Below are 18458 nucleotides of genomic sequence, written 5' to 3'. Positions count from 1 at the left end.
AAAACTAGACATACTATGTCTCTATTTATGTTTTGTAAAACACTAGTAGTTGTGTTATTTCTCAATAATTAAATTGGATTTCTATTTGTTGTGAGAGACTCAAATGATATTTCACTCAAAGATGACTCTTATTGTATTGTACATGCATTTTATTAGTCTTGTAGTAGTTCACATTCCATTGAAATTGTGAGAGACTCAAATGATATTTTCACTTTTCATTTTAATCTGATTTTCCCCTTTTGCCATGTTCTAGTTTCATGTTGAACTTGTAATGTGTCTTTGTCTTAGGTAAATTCAGATAGCAAACCATAAAGAGATGACAAAAGAGTATATGAACATTCTGGTGAAGAAGCTAACTTACACCATAAATGATAACTCACCCGTGAAGCACACAACTGTCTTAAAAATAATGACACCAAAACTTGTTCAAGTACATCCAATTCTTTGTCCCACCAAAACAATGCACTAGTCAGAAGTCACTATAACCACATGGCTATGGAGCCCACCAAAATAAAATTTAGCATCTTAAACTTTTGGAATTGTTAGATCAATCACGATTCAACTCTTGAAAAATTAACTGTGGCAAATCTATTACAATTTAATCGTAATAAATTTTAGATATTGTGTCGTGGCTCACTTTGTACACTCCTAAAATCGAGTAATTGACTATAAACTTCAGGCTTACAAGAGTTAATCTGAACTCAAATCCCGCAATTAAGGTTTTTAAATAAAAAGTTCTTCAGATCTAATTCAACTGATAAATGTCGATATTGTTAAGTAGAATACTTTGTTATTGGTTCAAATACAAAACCTATCCCGCAAGTAAGATTTCAGATGAAATGTTCGTAAGATCAAATTCAATTCATAAATATCCATATTGTAAAAATTGGGCACTTGGTTCAAACTCAACACCTTACATTATTGTGCGTGAGTTTCGAATTTCTTACGCGACAAAACCCGATAAATACTTCTCACCAATGCTTAAAAAACATCTCAATCCAATTAAATTAATAACTGAGAAAAATTACACTCCTAGAAGCTAGGCACCAAACTAATATTCAAATTTACAAAATACCAAGATAGAGATCAATCTTTTTGTTCTCAACTTAGGTAGATAATAGAATGAAATGCATAGCTAGTACAAAACATAGAACCAACAAAGAATGAAAGATTGGTGATTGGAGATTATTTGATGAAGATTGATCATACATTTCAGATGAATCAACAGCAAGAGGCATTCCATCACTATTAAGAGTGCATGACTGTGGATCAGATCCATCAGGACTCAACATCAAAGCGCGAAGAACCAAAGAAACCGTGTGAATATAAGCTGTTCTATTCTTAGCTAAAAGCCATGTTAATCCCATTAGTTCACAATCTTTGTTATGGATCTTTGTTGTTCTGTCTCCTGGTTTGCTTGAATTTGAAGTCTTCTTTCTAAGCTGTATAAAAGAAAAAGCATACATTATGTCAGTTAGATACTAATAATTAAAAGAAACAACTCATCATTTTGATATAATAAATAGGTTTGGTGTAATGTAACATCCATTTATGGAAAAAATAGTCAAAGCTGAACATGATTAGATTGTAAAGATTTTAATATAGAACATTATGTTATGCTATGATTATTTATTTTTTCTGAAGCAATGCACTTGAAAGTATCTTCAAATGCAATAAACAAACAACAACTTAAGTACAATTGTTTTAATAGTAATATTTTAAGATTCTGAAACAAATGCATGGATTTTATACAGAAGGGACAGCATTTTTGTAAACCACAATGTATAAATCAGAAACAGGAACAATAAATCCAAATGTGGTCACAGATGTTGTCATCTAATGCCGGTAACTATAAGTTAAGTAGGAAATGTAAATCAAAGGAATATTCAGATCTCACTTTCTTTTTATCCGTCATTTTGTAAATAATCTTCACTGATTAAGACATATTTGGAATCACAGTGAGTTTGACATAGGCGTAACTTTTGTCAAAACCAAGTTTGTTCACCGTAACTTTGTCAAACTCACTGTGAATCCAAACATGTACGAAGCTGCTTTAAAATTGATTATGATGTCTTTTCCTTTAAGATACAAAACACTTTTTTTAATCAAGAGCATATATTGTACATGGGATACTATTTAAGTCATCTAATTATGTTTTGTAAACTTTCCAAGAAGGTTAACAAAATAGAGGAAAGAAATTAGGAAAGAAGGACTATTACAAACACTAATGGCTTGACACCAACAATCTTAAAACTTCTATTTTCAATCCATTATAGGCACACATCAGAATATACAATTGTTAAGGTTTCTTTAATCTTACTTAACCCTTCGGTTCTCAGGGAAATGGATTATAGTAATTCAAAATTCAGTCAGAAGATAAGCAAAGTCTGACCAATGATTGTTTCATTTAGGATTCGATTTCAGATTCTCCTCGACGGGCTCATTAACTACTAGAAGGGTTGGTCGGTTGGTGAAGGCCTGGTCCTAAGAGTGTCTTCATCTTAAGGTCTCAATTTCTAATCCTGCTAGGTGCTAACAATTCCTAGAGATTTGCTCTAGAGACCTCGGATTACCCCAATTACCAAGGATCATGAAACTTGAAGATTTCAATGAAGATGAAACCTTAAGGTATTTCATATTGATCTTATTCAATTTTGAGTAAGATCCATCAAATTCCAAGTAAACAATTACACAAGAATGCTAAAAAGAGCACACAAAACAAATGAAACAAATCTCATAAAACTTACCAAATAGAGGCTATGCAAGCACTTAGAGCAACCTCCTAAACCAGGAAAACCATTAACACCATTGCTACTACTCAAACAATTTCTCTCCAATCTCTTCACATTTTCATCTCCAACAAGATTTCCGCTACCAGTAACCTTAAACGATTCAGAACAACTCAAAGGATGAAGCCTAATCCCACAATAACAATAAACCACATCACAAGTCTCATTAGGTTGAAAAAGCTCAATTCCTCTAACTTTCAAAGCCCTTCCCAAATCACTCTCACACGTTTCAGAATCATCTGGCAACAAAGGCATGTCATAGGATGCAGTAGTAGCATGTCCATGTCCCAAACCAGAAGAAACCTTTCCAGTTCCAAGAGCAGTAGCAGAATATGCAGAATATAACCAAGCAGCTAGCACAGGACAGCATCTGCTATGCTGAAGCTTATCATAAGAATCACCACCATGTTTGTTGGACTTGATGGAACATGCGTTTTTGATTCCATTGAAGTGTTGATCAGAGAGAGATAAAGGACATCTTGCAATATCAGCTTGTTCAGGGAAAGCAGGGATAGTTCCTTGTGATTGTGAAGATGAATTTGCTGTGACAGTTTGAACTGTTGCTGCATCTGGTATAGGAAGAGACACAATAGAATAAGGAATGATGAAGAAAATGAACAAGTTTAGTAGAAGGTTATGGTTGAAGCATTTTGTCAGTAACATGGTGTGCAAGTGAAGTGAAGTGAAGTGAATGAGAATGTGGAAGTGATTTTTTTTCCTTGAACCAAAGGAAGGAAGGGAATATTGGTGGTGAGGTATGGGTATGGTAGCCCCTAATGTTAGGGACAGTAAAGGGAAAATAAAGGTGGTGTGGGGTTCTGCAAAGTTTGGCAGCATGCTAGTACTATCTCAGTAATTAGTTTTGTGGAAGAAAAGTATTTCATTCAATCTTTTCTGATTTTTTACTTTGCAAATTTTATCCCTTTTTCTTGTCACTTTTCAAAACTCTCATACTACTTATTAAGTGTCACAAATTTAGTTTAACAACTGGAATTTCAGATATCAAACTCACACTTATGCAATGTAATATATTTCAACATAAATTCAGTCTCAAATTTTTTTGGAGATCCTGTTAAAATTTTGAAAGTTTTGTGTTAGTTATTCGCAACTTACCGATGACAGAACAAATAACAAATAGAAACTATATTTAAGCATAACTTAACTGTGATAATATTTTGTTACAGAGGCGGAGGTATGTGTGGACAGTGGCCCCCCCCAAGTTTTTTTTTAATTTTTTTTAATGTATGTGAAAATACAAAAATACCCTTTATGAAATTAAATATTTACAACCTTGCCACTCAACCCTAAAATTCTCTTCTTCTCCCATATTACGGCAATTTCCCCTCTTTCTCACTTTTTTGATTAAAAACATAAACTCTCTCCCTCTTTCTCTCCTTTTACTACTCTTCCATTGCTTGTCTTACATATTTGTTCTTTTTTCTCCAGCTCTTGAGATTGAGGATTAGAGGTTAGTTTCTTTACATTACTAACAATTAAAGCAAGTGAATTTTGTGATAAGTCTGAAGGGCTATGTATGTTCTGCTAGTGATTAGATAATAAACCAGTTTCATATTTTCTATTATACTTGGAACTCATTTTTTGCTTAATAATTCATTGTTGTAGGCCATTTCAAATGCTGTAGCTACGATTAGAGCCACCGCCACCGACAAGAAAAGTCCAAGAGAGGCTATTGAATTTGTTTTACAGCTATTAAAGGTTTTTGTTTAAGTTTTAGATGCAATTGTATTTATGATTTTTGAGTTTATATATAAAACTTTTGGTATAAAATGTAATATTAATTGTATATTATGAAACCAATGTCTTGTATACAATGTTTTGCTTTTTAGATTTTTCATTTGGTTTGCTACTGTTGCTGTTTTATATTGTTGCTGTTTTATATTGTTGCTACTGTTGCTGTTTTATTTGTTTTAGATGTCTTGTATACAACCTTAGATTAAATTATAATATGGTTGCTAATTTAACTTAGGAGAATAAACAATCTTAAATTTAGGTTATAATTATAATATGGTTGTTAAAGTGTATTTTTCTTATGATTTTGTAGGACAAGATTGATGATGAAGAGTAGAAAAATTGATTCTTTTTTCAAGAGGAAAGAAAGAGATGAAGAAAATAATGCTTCTATATCAGAACCTCAAACAGTTTTAGAGAATCCAAGAACTGAAGAAAATGTGAATAGAGTTTACCCGGATCCGGATGACATTGAGAATTCTTTAGAACGTGATCCTGGAAAACGTCCTTCAATGTGGGAATATCCACTAAACCAAATGGATGAAATACGGAGAGCTTATTTGAAATGGGGTCCATATCAAATTCAATTAGAGCAATATCCATTGTCTGGTAAAGAAGACCATAAAAGAAGATTTCAATATGCTTGGTTTAGCATTTTTCCTTCATGGTTAGAATATTCACCTTCAGAAGATGCGTCTTATTGTTTACCATGCTATCTTTTTAGCAAAAGACCAAGTGAGAATTAATTTGCAATTTCAACTTCGACATTTTATTATTGACGCTCGTCAAGCAACGAGTTTGAAGAATTTATCAACTATTCAAGACTTGTGTTCCTCTATGGTTGCAACTAGAAAGAATGAAATTTACTATTTGATTGATAGATTGGTCCGCCTTGTCATGACTCTTCCTGTATCTACGGCCACTACTGAAAGATCTTTTTCGGCAATGAAAATTATCAAGACAAGATTGAGAAGTAAAATGGAAGCTGATTTTTTAGGAGATAGCATGATGATTCACATTGAAAGAGAAATTGCTGCAAACGTTGATTCTGAGACTATTATTGATGATTTCAAGCTACTCAAAGAACGTAGAGCATTGTTATAAGGTATTTTTAAGTTACACACTTTGAAAATTTCATGTTCAGCTTTATGTTTATTATAACTTAAATATTTTATATACATTATGGTATGAATATTTGATCTATAAATTATAATTTAATTTTGTGGCCACCCCAAACTTTATAGTCTGGCTCCGCCACTGTTTTGTTATGCTCTATTTAACCAAGATTTAGTTATAACAAAATTTTAGATTATTTCCGATAGTTCAATTTATACTCTCACAAAAACCGAGATGTTTTTGTGCAACTATCAACTTAGATCTCACTTAATGGAGAGAAAGCCATTTAAATTATACAGTAATAATGGTGATATTTAATGATGAAGATAGTGGCATGAAATGCGGAAAATTTCCAAAATCCATGAAACTTGTGATGTTTAGATTCAATGGCCCAGTTTACAAAGCAGGTTATTAGTGACTTATTAATAATCACTTTGTTAATTCTATACTGTTGCAACACAGTACACTATATTATTGGGGTGGTGAGCAATATTTTATGGTATTGAGTGTCTCTGAGATGCATAATTGTGTCCCCACCTTAACATAAAGTGATTATTGATGTGATGAAAAGATAACAAACTTTAAAAAAAAGTACCATAGAGATGGGCAACGAAGTCTAAAAAAAATGAAAATTTGTAAATTTTACAAAAATTAAAGTCTCACTGTTCCTAAATCCTAATCCCAATTAGTGAGAGAAAAAAAGCCAGCTGTTGCCAATGTCATTTGTTTCATCGTTTTATGATATAGTAACCAACACACATGATGGGCTACCCTTCAACTTTTTGTTTTTTCCTTAATTTACTTTCTTTATTTATTCTGCTTTTCTTTTTTAAAATATTTTTAATCTTTTCAAATTTATAATTATTTATTGGTGAACACTCCGGTACCCTTGAGTTTAGATGGGTACCGGTACCCTCAACCAATCAAATGCTATAATTTCATGCCATGTCACTTATTTATTTTAATTTATTTTAAAATAAATTAACATTTAATAATAGTTTACACTAAAGGTACCGGTACCCAATTTGAATACATGGGTACCAAAGAATTTACCTTATTTATTTGAGTTTTTCTTTTAAAATTTAAACCATATTCCTTCAACAATCTTTTAGAATCATACTCTCTAATTTTCTTGCGTGCCATTTCTTATTAATTTATTTCATCAACAAGCTAATCTAATTTTCAAATAATTCATTCATTTTAACATATTCATCATCCACTAATAAACATGCAATAAGCTCGCATAAAATTTGTCAAAAATTTAACTTAATATAATTTTTAATGGGAATGAATACCCAATTCAAATTAGTTTTAAAGAACTTCACAATTAAGATCAGAATTAAAGGCCTATGAATCAACAATTAAAAAAAAATTAGTGTTTTTCTTTTCTTTTTTAGGTTTGTCTTACGATCAATAAGACAAACTTCATCAATAAAAAATAGGCTTAAATATGTTATTGGTCCCTCTAAATATAGTAAATTTTATTTTTAGTCCTTCTAAATATTTCCTTCAATAAATGGTTCCTATAAAAATTTTCATCCATAAAATTCGTCTCTAATGCTAAATGGAGTTAACAGCTACTGACGTGGTCGAACACCTGTATTTTAAATTCATTTAACTTTATTTTTTATGATTATAATATACTAATACAAATTCTACGTGGTATATGCTTACAAATATAATCGTTCACAGGGGCGGATTCACATAGAGGAGAGTGGGGGCTCATGACCCCACAAAGTTTTTTTTTTTTTTTAATAATTACTATTAATTATTTGTTCAGCCCCATGTAACTCCAACAAACCCACTAACGTGTACTATGTAACTACCCAATCCTATTTTAACTCTTCAAATTCTTTTTCTTAATTATTACCATTTATTATTTCTATTTTTTTTAATTGTTTTAACTTTTCAAATTCAATTAACGTGTACTATATAACTACCCAATCCTACTTTAACTCTTCAAATTCTTTTTCTTAATTATTACTATTTACTATATCGATTTTTTTTAATTGTTTTAACTTTTCAAATTCAATTACAATCTCCACTCATTCTCTCTCTTAACTTTATTCACATTCTCTCACAATTCTTACGGTTTACTCTCACAATTCTTACGGTTTACTCTCACATTTTGACATAACACTTTTTTGTTTCTTCCTTTTCCATTATTTCATTCAAGTGTTCAAGTTCAACATCAATTTAGTTTTGTGAGTCTGTGGCTTTGTCTAATTGAGTTATTTGCAAGTGATATATAGAGGTATGTTTTTTCTTTAATAATTGAACATTTTCAAAATATGAAAACTCGTAGAGGACAATTGTAAGTTTTTTTATATTTTAACTTTTTTTGTCGTTATATTATGTATTTTGGAACAATTTGAAATATTTTTCTTTAGTCAAAATATATCCATTATTTTTAAGCCCCCACCATAGAAAAGTTCTGGATCCGCCACTGATCGTTCACCCCCAATTTTTCATTAACTTATGTTTCTTCTTCAGTGAATGTCGCCAACATTCATGGTTGTTTTCTTCATCGCTGCCTGAAACTTAAAGGTGTTTCTTTTATTCCATGGGGTTTTCAAAGTCAAGCTCATCTAAACAGGTTTATTTTTCATCTTCTTCTGTTAAATCTCGAGCTGGTCGATTATGTGGTTGCAAGGGTCGAATGGTCTTTTACCAATGCAAGAAGGCACCCAATAAAGGGAGACTATTTTGGAGATATCCATTTTGGAATAACAATAAGACTTGTGATTTGTTTATTTGGGATGAAAATATTGGAGAATCTAGAAATCATGATGGGATGTTGTTGAAGACAAAGGTTGAGTATATGGAAGCAACAAAATATTTGAAAGAGTTTTATGAGCATACAAAGAAGAAGAACAAAAGGCTGAAGACCAAACTCAAAGCAAAGGAATTTTCTGGAAAAATGAAAATGTTGTGTCTTGCTATCATCACGAGGGAGATTCATAATCTCCCCAAACTCTTTTACTGCTAGAGTTTCCTATGCCTTTTTAGTTCAGATTGAATTATTCTATCAGTGAGGTAGATAATTGAGAAGAACATCTTAACTAATGATGAATACACCTTTCCTTGAGGGGCTACGGAGAAAGTTGGATAGGTTAAGTTCTTAAAAATATTTAAAGAATTCACATTCTTTAAAAGCTCCCAAATCCAGGGTGTGAATTCTTAGAAGAGTTCGATCGAAAAACTCTTGGAAAAATCTCACTTCATGTTGTTTGGTGGTGAAGAAATTAGAAAAGGGGCTGGTGGAAAATATTAACCTTTTGGGAGACATGATGGTTTTGAAATAATAATCTCACATTCACAATATTTGGAAGAGAATATGCAATGCAAAGAAGTCAAAGATGAATACCTATTTATAGTGTGCTTCCTAATGATTTGATTGTGTATTTTTGGCAAGCAATCAATGGAGATTTTGTTGATTCAAAATTAAATCATGCAAGTTTTTTCCATATTGAGTGTGTCAATCAATTGGCTAATGGCCTCAATCGATTGGTTAGTCAAATCTTTCTGAATTTTAAGCGTTCATCATCAATGTTGGGATTTGATTGTCTTGGAACACACATTTAGCTTGAATTTGATTTGATCAAAAAACATGAGTGCCAAGCTTTTCCAATCGAGTGTCATATAGTGTTAATCGATTAGGCTTATGTAAGTGAACCTCCTTAGTGCATTTTGGGTCTTGTGCAGGATTTGTTGCTTTTCTGCACCATTATTCATCCTTATTTGCACCCTTTTCTATAAAACACTTAGAAACTTATCTTTTTGGTTACTAAATATAATTTATTGAGATGAGCAAAATTAAAAATAATATTTTAAAGGATTAATCAGAGTTTTTCGATCATTTCAATCTTAAAATACGGTACTAAAAAATAGACCTTTTTGTAATACAATGTTAATCGTATTAATAACTCGTTGGTGGGCGCTTTTTTTGGTGTTTAATGATAAATATTTCACTACGGTATAGATAACAACCGTAGTAAAATATTCCTGGAGTGAAAGGGTTTGAATTCCAACACCAACAATTTTTCATTTATTGGGACAAAATGGGTATATCACCATGGTTTTTTTAATCAATTGTGATGTAAAGTGAAATTATTTCATCACGGTTCATTTTATCAACCATGGTGAAATATGTTACATATTTATTTAAAAACGAAATTATATTTTGCTCTAGTACATAACAATCATCTCTCTCAAAAGAAAACCCTAACATCTATTTCACTCGTCTCTCTAAAAAGAAAACCATAATATCTATTTCACTCGTCTCTCTAAAAAAAAGTAACATCTATGTCACTCGTCTCTCTCATATGGAAACCCCAAACTTATGCAGAAAACTCGTCTTCTTCAATTCTTAGGAAATGGCTACTTTACAGGTTCGTTTTCACAATAGTTTATGTTTCTAAATCTTTTTATCTATTATTGTTTATGTTTCAATAGCCCGTTTCATAATGTTTGAACTTTCTACTTCTTTTGACTTGTAAGTAGAGATGGATGAATGGAAAAAGTTAACGAGGATGAAGCTATAGTGAGCGCTGCAAAGTTGTGTGAAAGACCCAGGATGACATTCACTCAAAATTAACACAAGTTCATAGCTCCCACTTCAACTTCAACTTCAACTTCATCCTCCTTTCATTTTAGATGCCCCTATGGGACAGGTACGTTTTTGAAACATTTTGTTGTTGTTATTAATAAAAGTTGTATGTTTAAGTTTTTTGTTGATGAATGTTGTTGTCAATGTTTGTATAAAATATAAGTTTATTATATCTTATGTGGTTTGAGTGTTTTTCCAACACTTTACTGAATATATAACTTTTTGGATTGTATTAGGAAATTATAATATGATAGATAAAGTTATTGTTAGAAAACAAGTTACACGTTCAATTTTAGACAAGAATTCTTCATCCCATTATCTGCATTTCACTCTTTAACAATTAAAACTCGGTTTAATGCTTATTGTTCTTCTACCTCCCCTTCCTTAACCTCTAACTTTGTTTGCAAGGTAAATAATATGTTGAAAAATGAACTAGAAGTGAGCGAATGAGGTTTGAAGATCTAGGAGCATTAAACCAAGTTCTAACAGTTAAAGAGCTAAATGCGGATAAGGAGCTAAAGAATTCTTGTTTAACATTGAACTTGTAACTTGTTTTTCAAATATAACTTAATTGGTCATATTATAATGTTCTAGATTTCATTGAAAGGTTATATGTTTAGTGAGCATTGGCGAAATAAGTATTTCACATAATTTATAATAAACTAGTGTATCCTGATGATGGAGAAATGCCCGTATATCCAGCACTGATAAAAGAAGACAACCACAACAAATAATAATTAAGAAATATTACAAATAAAAATCAAATAAGAACTAAACACCAACTAATAATTTCTAGTAGACCTGGAATAGACTCAAATAACCAGCTAGTTGTCTGGTCTCAAAGACAGTCGCAACTCTAAGTGTTGTATATAGGATGGTGAGTGCAACACACCCCCAAGCCCAACTGGTATGCTCAAGGAAACTGAACAACCACAAGTACCGAGTATTAATATAAACATGAGACTTATCCGTAAATAGAGTACATGCTTCTAGATGTAGCATGTACGCCTTTGCAGCAGCCTCACACATATGTGCCTCCACAAGATCGTGGTACCTATCCTGAAGCCAAGACATCTGAAGGTGAGCTCCCGTGTTAAATTCAAACTCCTCTAGTATGGCCTCGTCAGTGCCTCCCAAACCTTGTACAATTGTCATACATGTTGTAGTCTGGTTAATAACAGGAGCAATGAAGAATATACTAACAATGGGGAGACGAAACAAGGAGGAGACATCATCCAAAGTGATAGTTATCTCTCCAAATGGAAGATATCTCCTTGTGCCATCGCTCAACAAAAGCAGTTAGAAGCAAAGCGTCAAGCATGGTCAGTGAGCAATCAACAAACTCTAGGAGGCCAAGATCTGCAACAATACGCCTGGCCTGCTTAGGCATCGGACTACGTGGGAAGTTCTTCATCTTCGAACAGTGGGATGTCACCTTTAGCTGCAGAGGGTCCTATAACAAACAAAGTTAAAAAATTATCAGTAAATTTTCAACACATCATGAAACAATAATAAATAATTTGAAGTTAAGCATAAAATATTTATGACTCTCCCTACAATAATCTATATTTGACATGGTCATTAGGTCTTCTTGAGAGCACTGATTGGTCACTAGGTCCTATTAAGAATGCTCCATCAGTGTGATCAGATGTCTCTGTCAAAGCAGGAGTCGTAACGTTTGTATCATTACCATTAGAAGTGTCATCATCAGCAATAGAATTTGTGACAACCACCTCAACAGTCACCTTCGCATCTGTAACAGACACCTCCTCGACAATTGGTACCACATTTGAAATGGGTATCTTCTCAGTAACAAGTACCGCAATTGAAACGGGTACCTCATTAGCAACATGTATTGCATATGGAATGAGTACCTCATCATCTCTGGGTTGCCCATCTAATCTCACCCCTCGACGTTAGGGGTGCACTGAACTGGGCTTGGGATTGCTCAGCCAATTGTTTTCGGTGAGAACTGGTTGGAGCTTCTTGTCCATAGTTGGGAAGACTCTATCGCATTAGCCCTCCAGGGCTTCCGCTCCATTAGTGATTCTGCCTGCAATGGTCTTGTCCTTCCCTTGGTCATCACTGCAAAATGCTAAAATGACAAAATTCAATGAACTACGACCGATTTCCAAGTTACTAAGTTAGTACTACCGATAATTTTGTAATTTTTGGAAAATTTTAATTGTTTGAACTCCTGAAAATTCCGATAAAATGGTTTCTGGAAATTTCATAATTTCCGGTAAAACTTCCGGAAATTTCATAATTCTCGATAAAAACTTCCAAAAATTCCATAATTTTTGGTAAGAACTTCCAGGAATTCCATAATTTCTAGTAAATAACTCACTTTTTCAACAGTTTCCGATAGGTTCTATAAATTTTTGTTATCGCTAGAGAATTTTTGAAATTTATGCAAGATTTGAATGAATTTTGAAAATGATAGAAATTTTTTTCAAAAATATCATAGTCTTTTAATTGAATTTAAATCCTCAAGAAGACTTTTGTTTGAATACAAACAGAAGGAAAAATGTTTCTTTTTAACTTCCTTGATTTGTTTTTTTTTTTTAAATGATTTTTATAGTGTTATATAATTTGTGTAAAAAAAATTAATAATTTTTTTTATAAAAGCTTCAAATGAATATTTGGTTTGATTAAATACTCTTAAAATGTGATTTTATGTATTTCATCTATTTATAGAAAAAAAATTGGATATCAAAATTTCAAAAAATCACTTAATTTTGAAGCTATTTCAAATAGATTTTCATAAAAATCATTTTAAAAATATAACTTTTTGAAAAAATTGTGATTTTGATTAAGTTTTGATCTTCAATAATGTATGTTTATGTTATATGATGTCAAAATTCGTATTTTATTTTAGAAAAAGCGAATATAAATTTTTTTGTAATATTTTGAAAAACAATTTTAAAAAATCTATTTTGAAAAATACAAAGAAAAAATTTATTTTTTTAAAGCTGAACAAATGACCTGTTTGTTTAGGGTTTTTTTTTAAAATAATTTTTATAGTGTTACATAATTTTGTAAAAAAAAATTTTACAAAGAAACTTTTTATAAAAACTTCAAATGAAAATTTTGTTTGAATAGTTATTCTTAAAATGTGATTTTAGGTATTTCATCTATTTATGAAGAAAAAAAATTGGATATCAAAATTTTAAAAAATCACCTAATTTTGAAGTTATTTCAAATAGATTTTCATAAAAATCATTTTTGAAATATAACTTTTTGAAAATATAGCGATTTTGACTAAATTTTGGTCTTTAATAATGTATGTTTTTGTTATAGGATTTCAAAATTAGTGTTTTATTTCAGAAAAAACGAATATAAAAAAACTGACAGTATTTTGAAAAACGATTTTGAAAAATTTATTTTCAAAAATTAAAAAAAAAAACATTTTTGTAAAGCTGAAACAATTTCTTGGAGAGATTTTGAGTATTGCTTTGAGTTCTGTACTCAATTTCTTTTGATTTTACACCTTATTACTAAAATATATTTATTTCTCATAGCAAATGATTAGTAAAAAATAAATTAAATATACTATGCATTTATATAAAAATTAGAGTTTTCAATTTTATTCTTCATTGGGTGTTTTACCTCTAACAATATTTAGCATTCCATAAAATTCAAGAACTATATTAGTTGAACTCACGATTAACGATTTGTAATGCATGAGAGGGTTACATTCTCTCTAGTTAGGTCGCTTTGCAGTTTAGAATACCTAAGGTAGCAAAAGCCTGACTCTATCTCAATTATGAAACTTTAGTTTCATCAAACTGGTAATCTTTTGTCATGTGAATCCCCTTACTAGTTAGTGCATCCACATGACACTTTTTCTTTTATTTTATGTTAAAGTTACTTTTCTTTTTGGGTCCAAGTTGGGAAGGGGTGTCGTGTAATAGCTTCAGTAGTTTTTTATTAAAAAAAAAACAGTATTATATAAAATTTAGATTTTTTTTCCACATCTTTGAAGCTATTTCTTAAAGGAAGATGTTATTTGTTTCAAAGATGTTTCAAAGATAATCACACGAATCTTTGTCATGTGATGTATAGCTCTTTTCTGAATCTAATTGTTTGGATCATCACAAGAGGCTGTGCCATGTCCCTCTCAGACAACTCATACAATTCTTTGCTGGAAAAATGTTGTCTTGAAACCGCAAAAAACAATGACCAGTGATTAACTTTTCCTAACCCTTCACTATCAAAGTCTTTAGAAGCTCGCAGCTGAAGAAATGGTCCAATTTTTTTTATTTTTTTTTGGTTTCAACATGGTCCAATTATTCATTTATTGAGTTCAACGTACCAAAAACATGGTACTGTGAAAAAAATGTACTATCTGAATTTATTATTAATCTTATGAAGAGAGGAGTGTTCTTTTCCATTTTTTTTTTACTTCTCAATCAATGTAATTGAAAAATGGTCCCTGAATTTTTTTTGTGTAAGCAAAATATATTAGATGGAGAACTAAGGGTTCTCAAAATCTGTTACACAATAACGAGATAAACTCGACAAAAAGACATTACCAACCAATTGATCCTACGATAAATAATACAACGGGTCCTTACAAAAATCGTAGAAATTGCAATTGGGGTAAGTAATCTCCCCCATGAAAGACCATCTCCACACTAACGTCTTAATGGCCCATACCGTATTAAGAACGCTCCATGAATCTTTCCGGAAAATAATACCGTTTCTAACTAACCAAATACACCAAGTACTAGCCATCCAAATGCAACTTAGTCTTCCCTCCTTCAATTTCATGTTTCTACAAAAATTGTAGCAAAACATAAAACTCCCCTTAGGGTCTTCCTCCGTCACATCCGACATACCAATCCACTCCGCTATATTCCTCCAAATTAACTTTACAATAGAACACTTAAAAAAAGAGTGTTCCAAAGTTTCAAGATCCGAACCACAAAAAATGGTCCCTGAATAGAATATTCCACCGTGATTTCATCAAATTTGCTATGACTCTAAACAAGCATTCAATTGATAAACTATACACTCAATGCTTGTAACTCTTTTTCACTTTTGGGTAGTATTACAAAACTACCAAATTAGCAATTACACCGTTTTAAGCATAATGAATAGTTTCCGGTTGCACTAATTACCTTTTAAATTTATTTCATCAAATTACATCCTTTTATAGAGAACGCCTCATTAAATGTTGTTTGTGTTGGTTCAAAATATATATGTTAAGAACATTTCATATCATTAGGGATGTCAATTGCATCTGTTAATGGGGATCCCTGTGGGGAATATCTGTGCGGAGATCCGAAGTTGGGGATTTTTTTCCCCGTGGGAATGGGGATGGAGGGAAAAGTTCCCCCGATAACACTTTGGGGCGGGGATTGGAAAAGTATCCTCCGTCCCCGTGGATTCCCCGACTCCGAAGATATATGTTAATTTATATATTTTATATATTATATAATTATATAATTTTAGAATGTATTAGAAAATGAAGAGTCATTAGAAATTATAGATTTGTCACACATAACCAACCACTTGCGCTGGACGACATCGGTATTGTGGTAGTAAATTAGTGGAAGCACGGTAGCAAGAAGTTATGTTACTATTTATTTATTTCTACATAAAAAATATTAGCAACATCAAGTTCTTTTGCTTTTTTTTTATTTATTATTGATGCAAGATGTATTTTGATTTTTTTTATAAAATAAAAATGCAAATATATGCGTTTTAAAAAATACGGAAAAAAAAACAAAATACTAGTGTCATAGTTTTGATCAAAAAGTGTAGAAATTTTCTTAAAATTCGATCTCCGTGGATATCCGTGGGGATCTGTGGGGATGGGGATGGAGGGAAATATTCCCCCGTGGCGGAGATTGGGGATGGGGATGGGGACTAAATTTAGGGGCGGGGCGGGGAGTGGAGAAGCATCCTCCGAACAATATCTGCCCCGTTGACATCCCTACATATCATTTAGTTGAGAGAGTTCAATGAATTCAAATTTTTAATCATAAAATACACATTTTAAAAGCATTTTAAATTTGTATTTGTATTTGATTTGTTTTCTTTTCTCTTGTACTTTTAGGTTAGAATGTTGTGTTGTGAGATATAGGGTGTGTTTGGATTTATAATTGACAGAATTGATTTTGTAAATTTGATATAATTGATTTTAATATAACTGAATTTAGTAAAATTAATTTATGTTTTATTACAATAATATAGAAGTGATTGTTATCAATTAATGTTATTTAAATAATTTAATTAAAATTAATTTGAAGGTATAATTATCAAAATGATAATAAATTTTAATACTCCCTCTGTCCTAAAATAAGTGTCATAGTTTATCTTTTCATACAGATTAAGAAAAATTCAATAAATGAAAGAGAGAATAACGATATTACCAAATTATCTTTATTATTTGCTGGTGTATTTTAATTGTCATCAATGTAATGAGAGATAAATAGTAAATTATAAGTATTAGAAGATATAATCTACTTAATATAAATGTAAAGAAGTCATGATGGCAACCCTAGGCACATGTCATCTTGATAACAATAATTGCCACATGTCATTTGGAAATAATTCTAAATACACACCATAATTATACAAACTCAAAATTAAAATAAATAATAATTATAATAATAATAGAATAAATAATAATTATAAATATCTACTTAATATAAATGTAAAGAAGTCATGATGGCAACCCTAGACACATGTCATCTTGATAACAATAATTGTCACATGTCATTTGGAAATAATTTTAAATACACACCATAATTATACAAACTCAAAATTAAAATAAATAATAATTATAATAATAATAGAATAAATAATAATTATAAATATAATAATAATATTAACCTTAATGTAAATAATAAGTAACAATTAATATTATTTAATAATTGACACAATATTAATAATTAAAATAATAGTAATAATAAAAATATTATTTAATAATTGATGAAATATTAATAATTAAAATAATAAATATTTTAATAATAATATTGAGCCATAGTAATAAATAATACAAATAAATAATGATTTAAATAGAGTAAAACTAAATATACATAAATAATATTTTAATATAAATTGTTGTATTCAAAATATATTTAAAAAAATATTTTAATTATTATATATATATATATATATATATATTATATATATATATATATATATATATATATATATATATATAATTGATTAAAAAATAACGCTTATTGACACTACCTTACGAATAAATAATATTATCATAATAATAATAAATATAGTAATTATAATTAAAATAATATAATAAAGTATTTTTCCACTAATATTAATAATAACAATAATATAAAATAATTATTTTTTAAAAAATATTTTATCTTAATAGTTTTGTATAATATAATCTAGACAAATATTTAATAACGTTTACTCAATTAACGACAGATATACTATATAAATAAATTACTTAAATAATATGTTTTATTGAATTTATTTTGTGATTAAATTAATAAAAATATTTTTAAATATATTTTATATTGATAATAATGAATAAATAGTGATGCCCAAAATTAATTAATAAATTGAAATCAATAGAAAATAAAATATAGATAATAAACAGTAAGGATAGTGAAAACTAAAATACTCAAGTAGATAAAATATCATAAAATATTAATTTAATTTAATAAGTATAGAAATATATCACATAAATATTTGATTGTTTTTTTTCTTTCATTTCAATTCTGTAACTGCTATTGTTTGATTACCATTCATTTAATTATTTTATTTATATAAATATTTATTAATAAGTTATAATAAGAAATGACTTTAATTCACTTATTTAATTTTTTGTAGTCACATTAATTAATTAAAACCAAATATTTGACTATATCATTTTAATTAGAAAGTAAACTATACATTAAGATGGATATTTTCTCATTTTGTTTTTCATATAAATTTGACATTTTTATAATTATCATAAAATAGTTAAATGTTTCTATTCAAATAATATATTTATTTTACTTAAATTTATCATATCATATATTAAGACAATAGTTTGCAATATATTTTAATATAAAAGAAATAAAAATTTGTTTTTATAAATATTTCATAACTATTTGAATGTTTTTTTCTTCAATTCAATTCTGTAACTGCTATTATTTATTTAGAATCATTCATTCATTTATTATATTATATAAATTTGATATTTTTATAAATATAATAAAATAGTTACA

The 18458-nt window shown here is 29.7% G+C and overlaps 1 protein-coding gene and 1 long non-coding RNA gene across 3 annotated transcripts; one reads left to right on the top strand and one right to left on the bottom strand.

Moving 5' to 3' along the window:
• Positions 1-981: 981 nt before the first annotated feature.
• On the bottom strand, positions 982-3716 carry LOC131603974 (uncharacterized GPI-anchored protein At4g28100-like). Its single transcript, XM_058876460.1, has 2 exons — positions 2748-3716; positions 982-1442 (listed from the first exon to the last, which is right to left on the bottom strand). The coding sequence occupies exons 1-2, from the start codon at positions 3624-3626 to the stop codon at positions 1107-1109; spliced, it is 1215 nt and encodes a 404-aa protein (XP_058732443.1). The 5' UTR covers positions 3627-3716; the 3' UTR covers positions 982-1106.
• A 210-nt stretch (positions 3717-3926) lies between these two features.
• On the top strand, positions 3927-10575 carry LOC131603975 (uncharacterized). 2 transcript variants are annotated; one of them, XR_009284557.1, is made up of 4 exons: positions 3927-4257; positions 4413-4505; positions 4852-5643; positions 10158-10575. It is a non-coding gene; the product is annotated as an uncharacterized LOC131603975 (long non-coding RNA). The 2 variants fall into 2 exon arrangements; XR_009284556.1 differs by lacking the exon at positions 10158-10575 and having other exon boundaries at positions 3938-4257; positions 4852-10128.
• The last annotated feature ends 7883 nt before the right edge of the window (positions 10576-18458 follow it).

The sequence above is a fragment of the Vicia villosa genome, linkage group LG5 (genome assembly GCF_029867415.1).
Source record: "Vicia villosa cultivar HV-30 ecotype Madison, WI linkage group LG5, Vvil1.0, whole genome shotgun sequence".
Classification (NCBI taxonomy): domain Eukaryota; kingdom Viridiplantae; phylum Streptophyta; class Magnoliopsida; order Fabales; family Fabaceae; genus Vicia; species Vicia villosa.
Note: the sequence above shows the minus strand (reverse complement) of the source record. Positions and strands in the feature narration are given on the sequence as shown.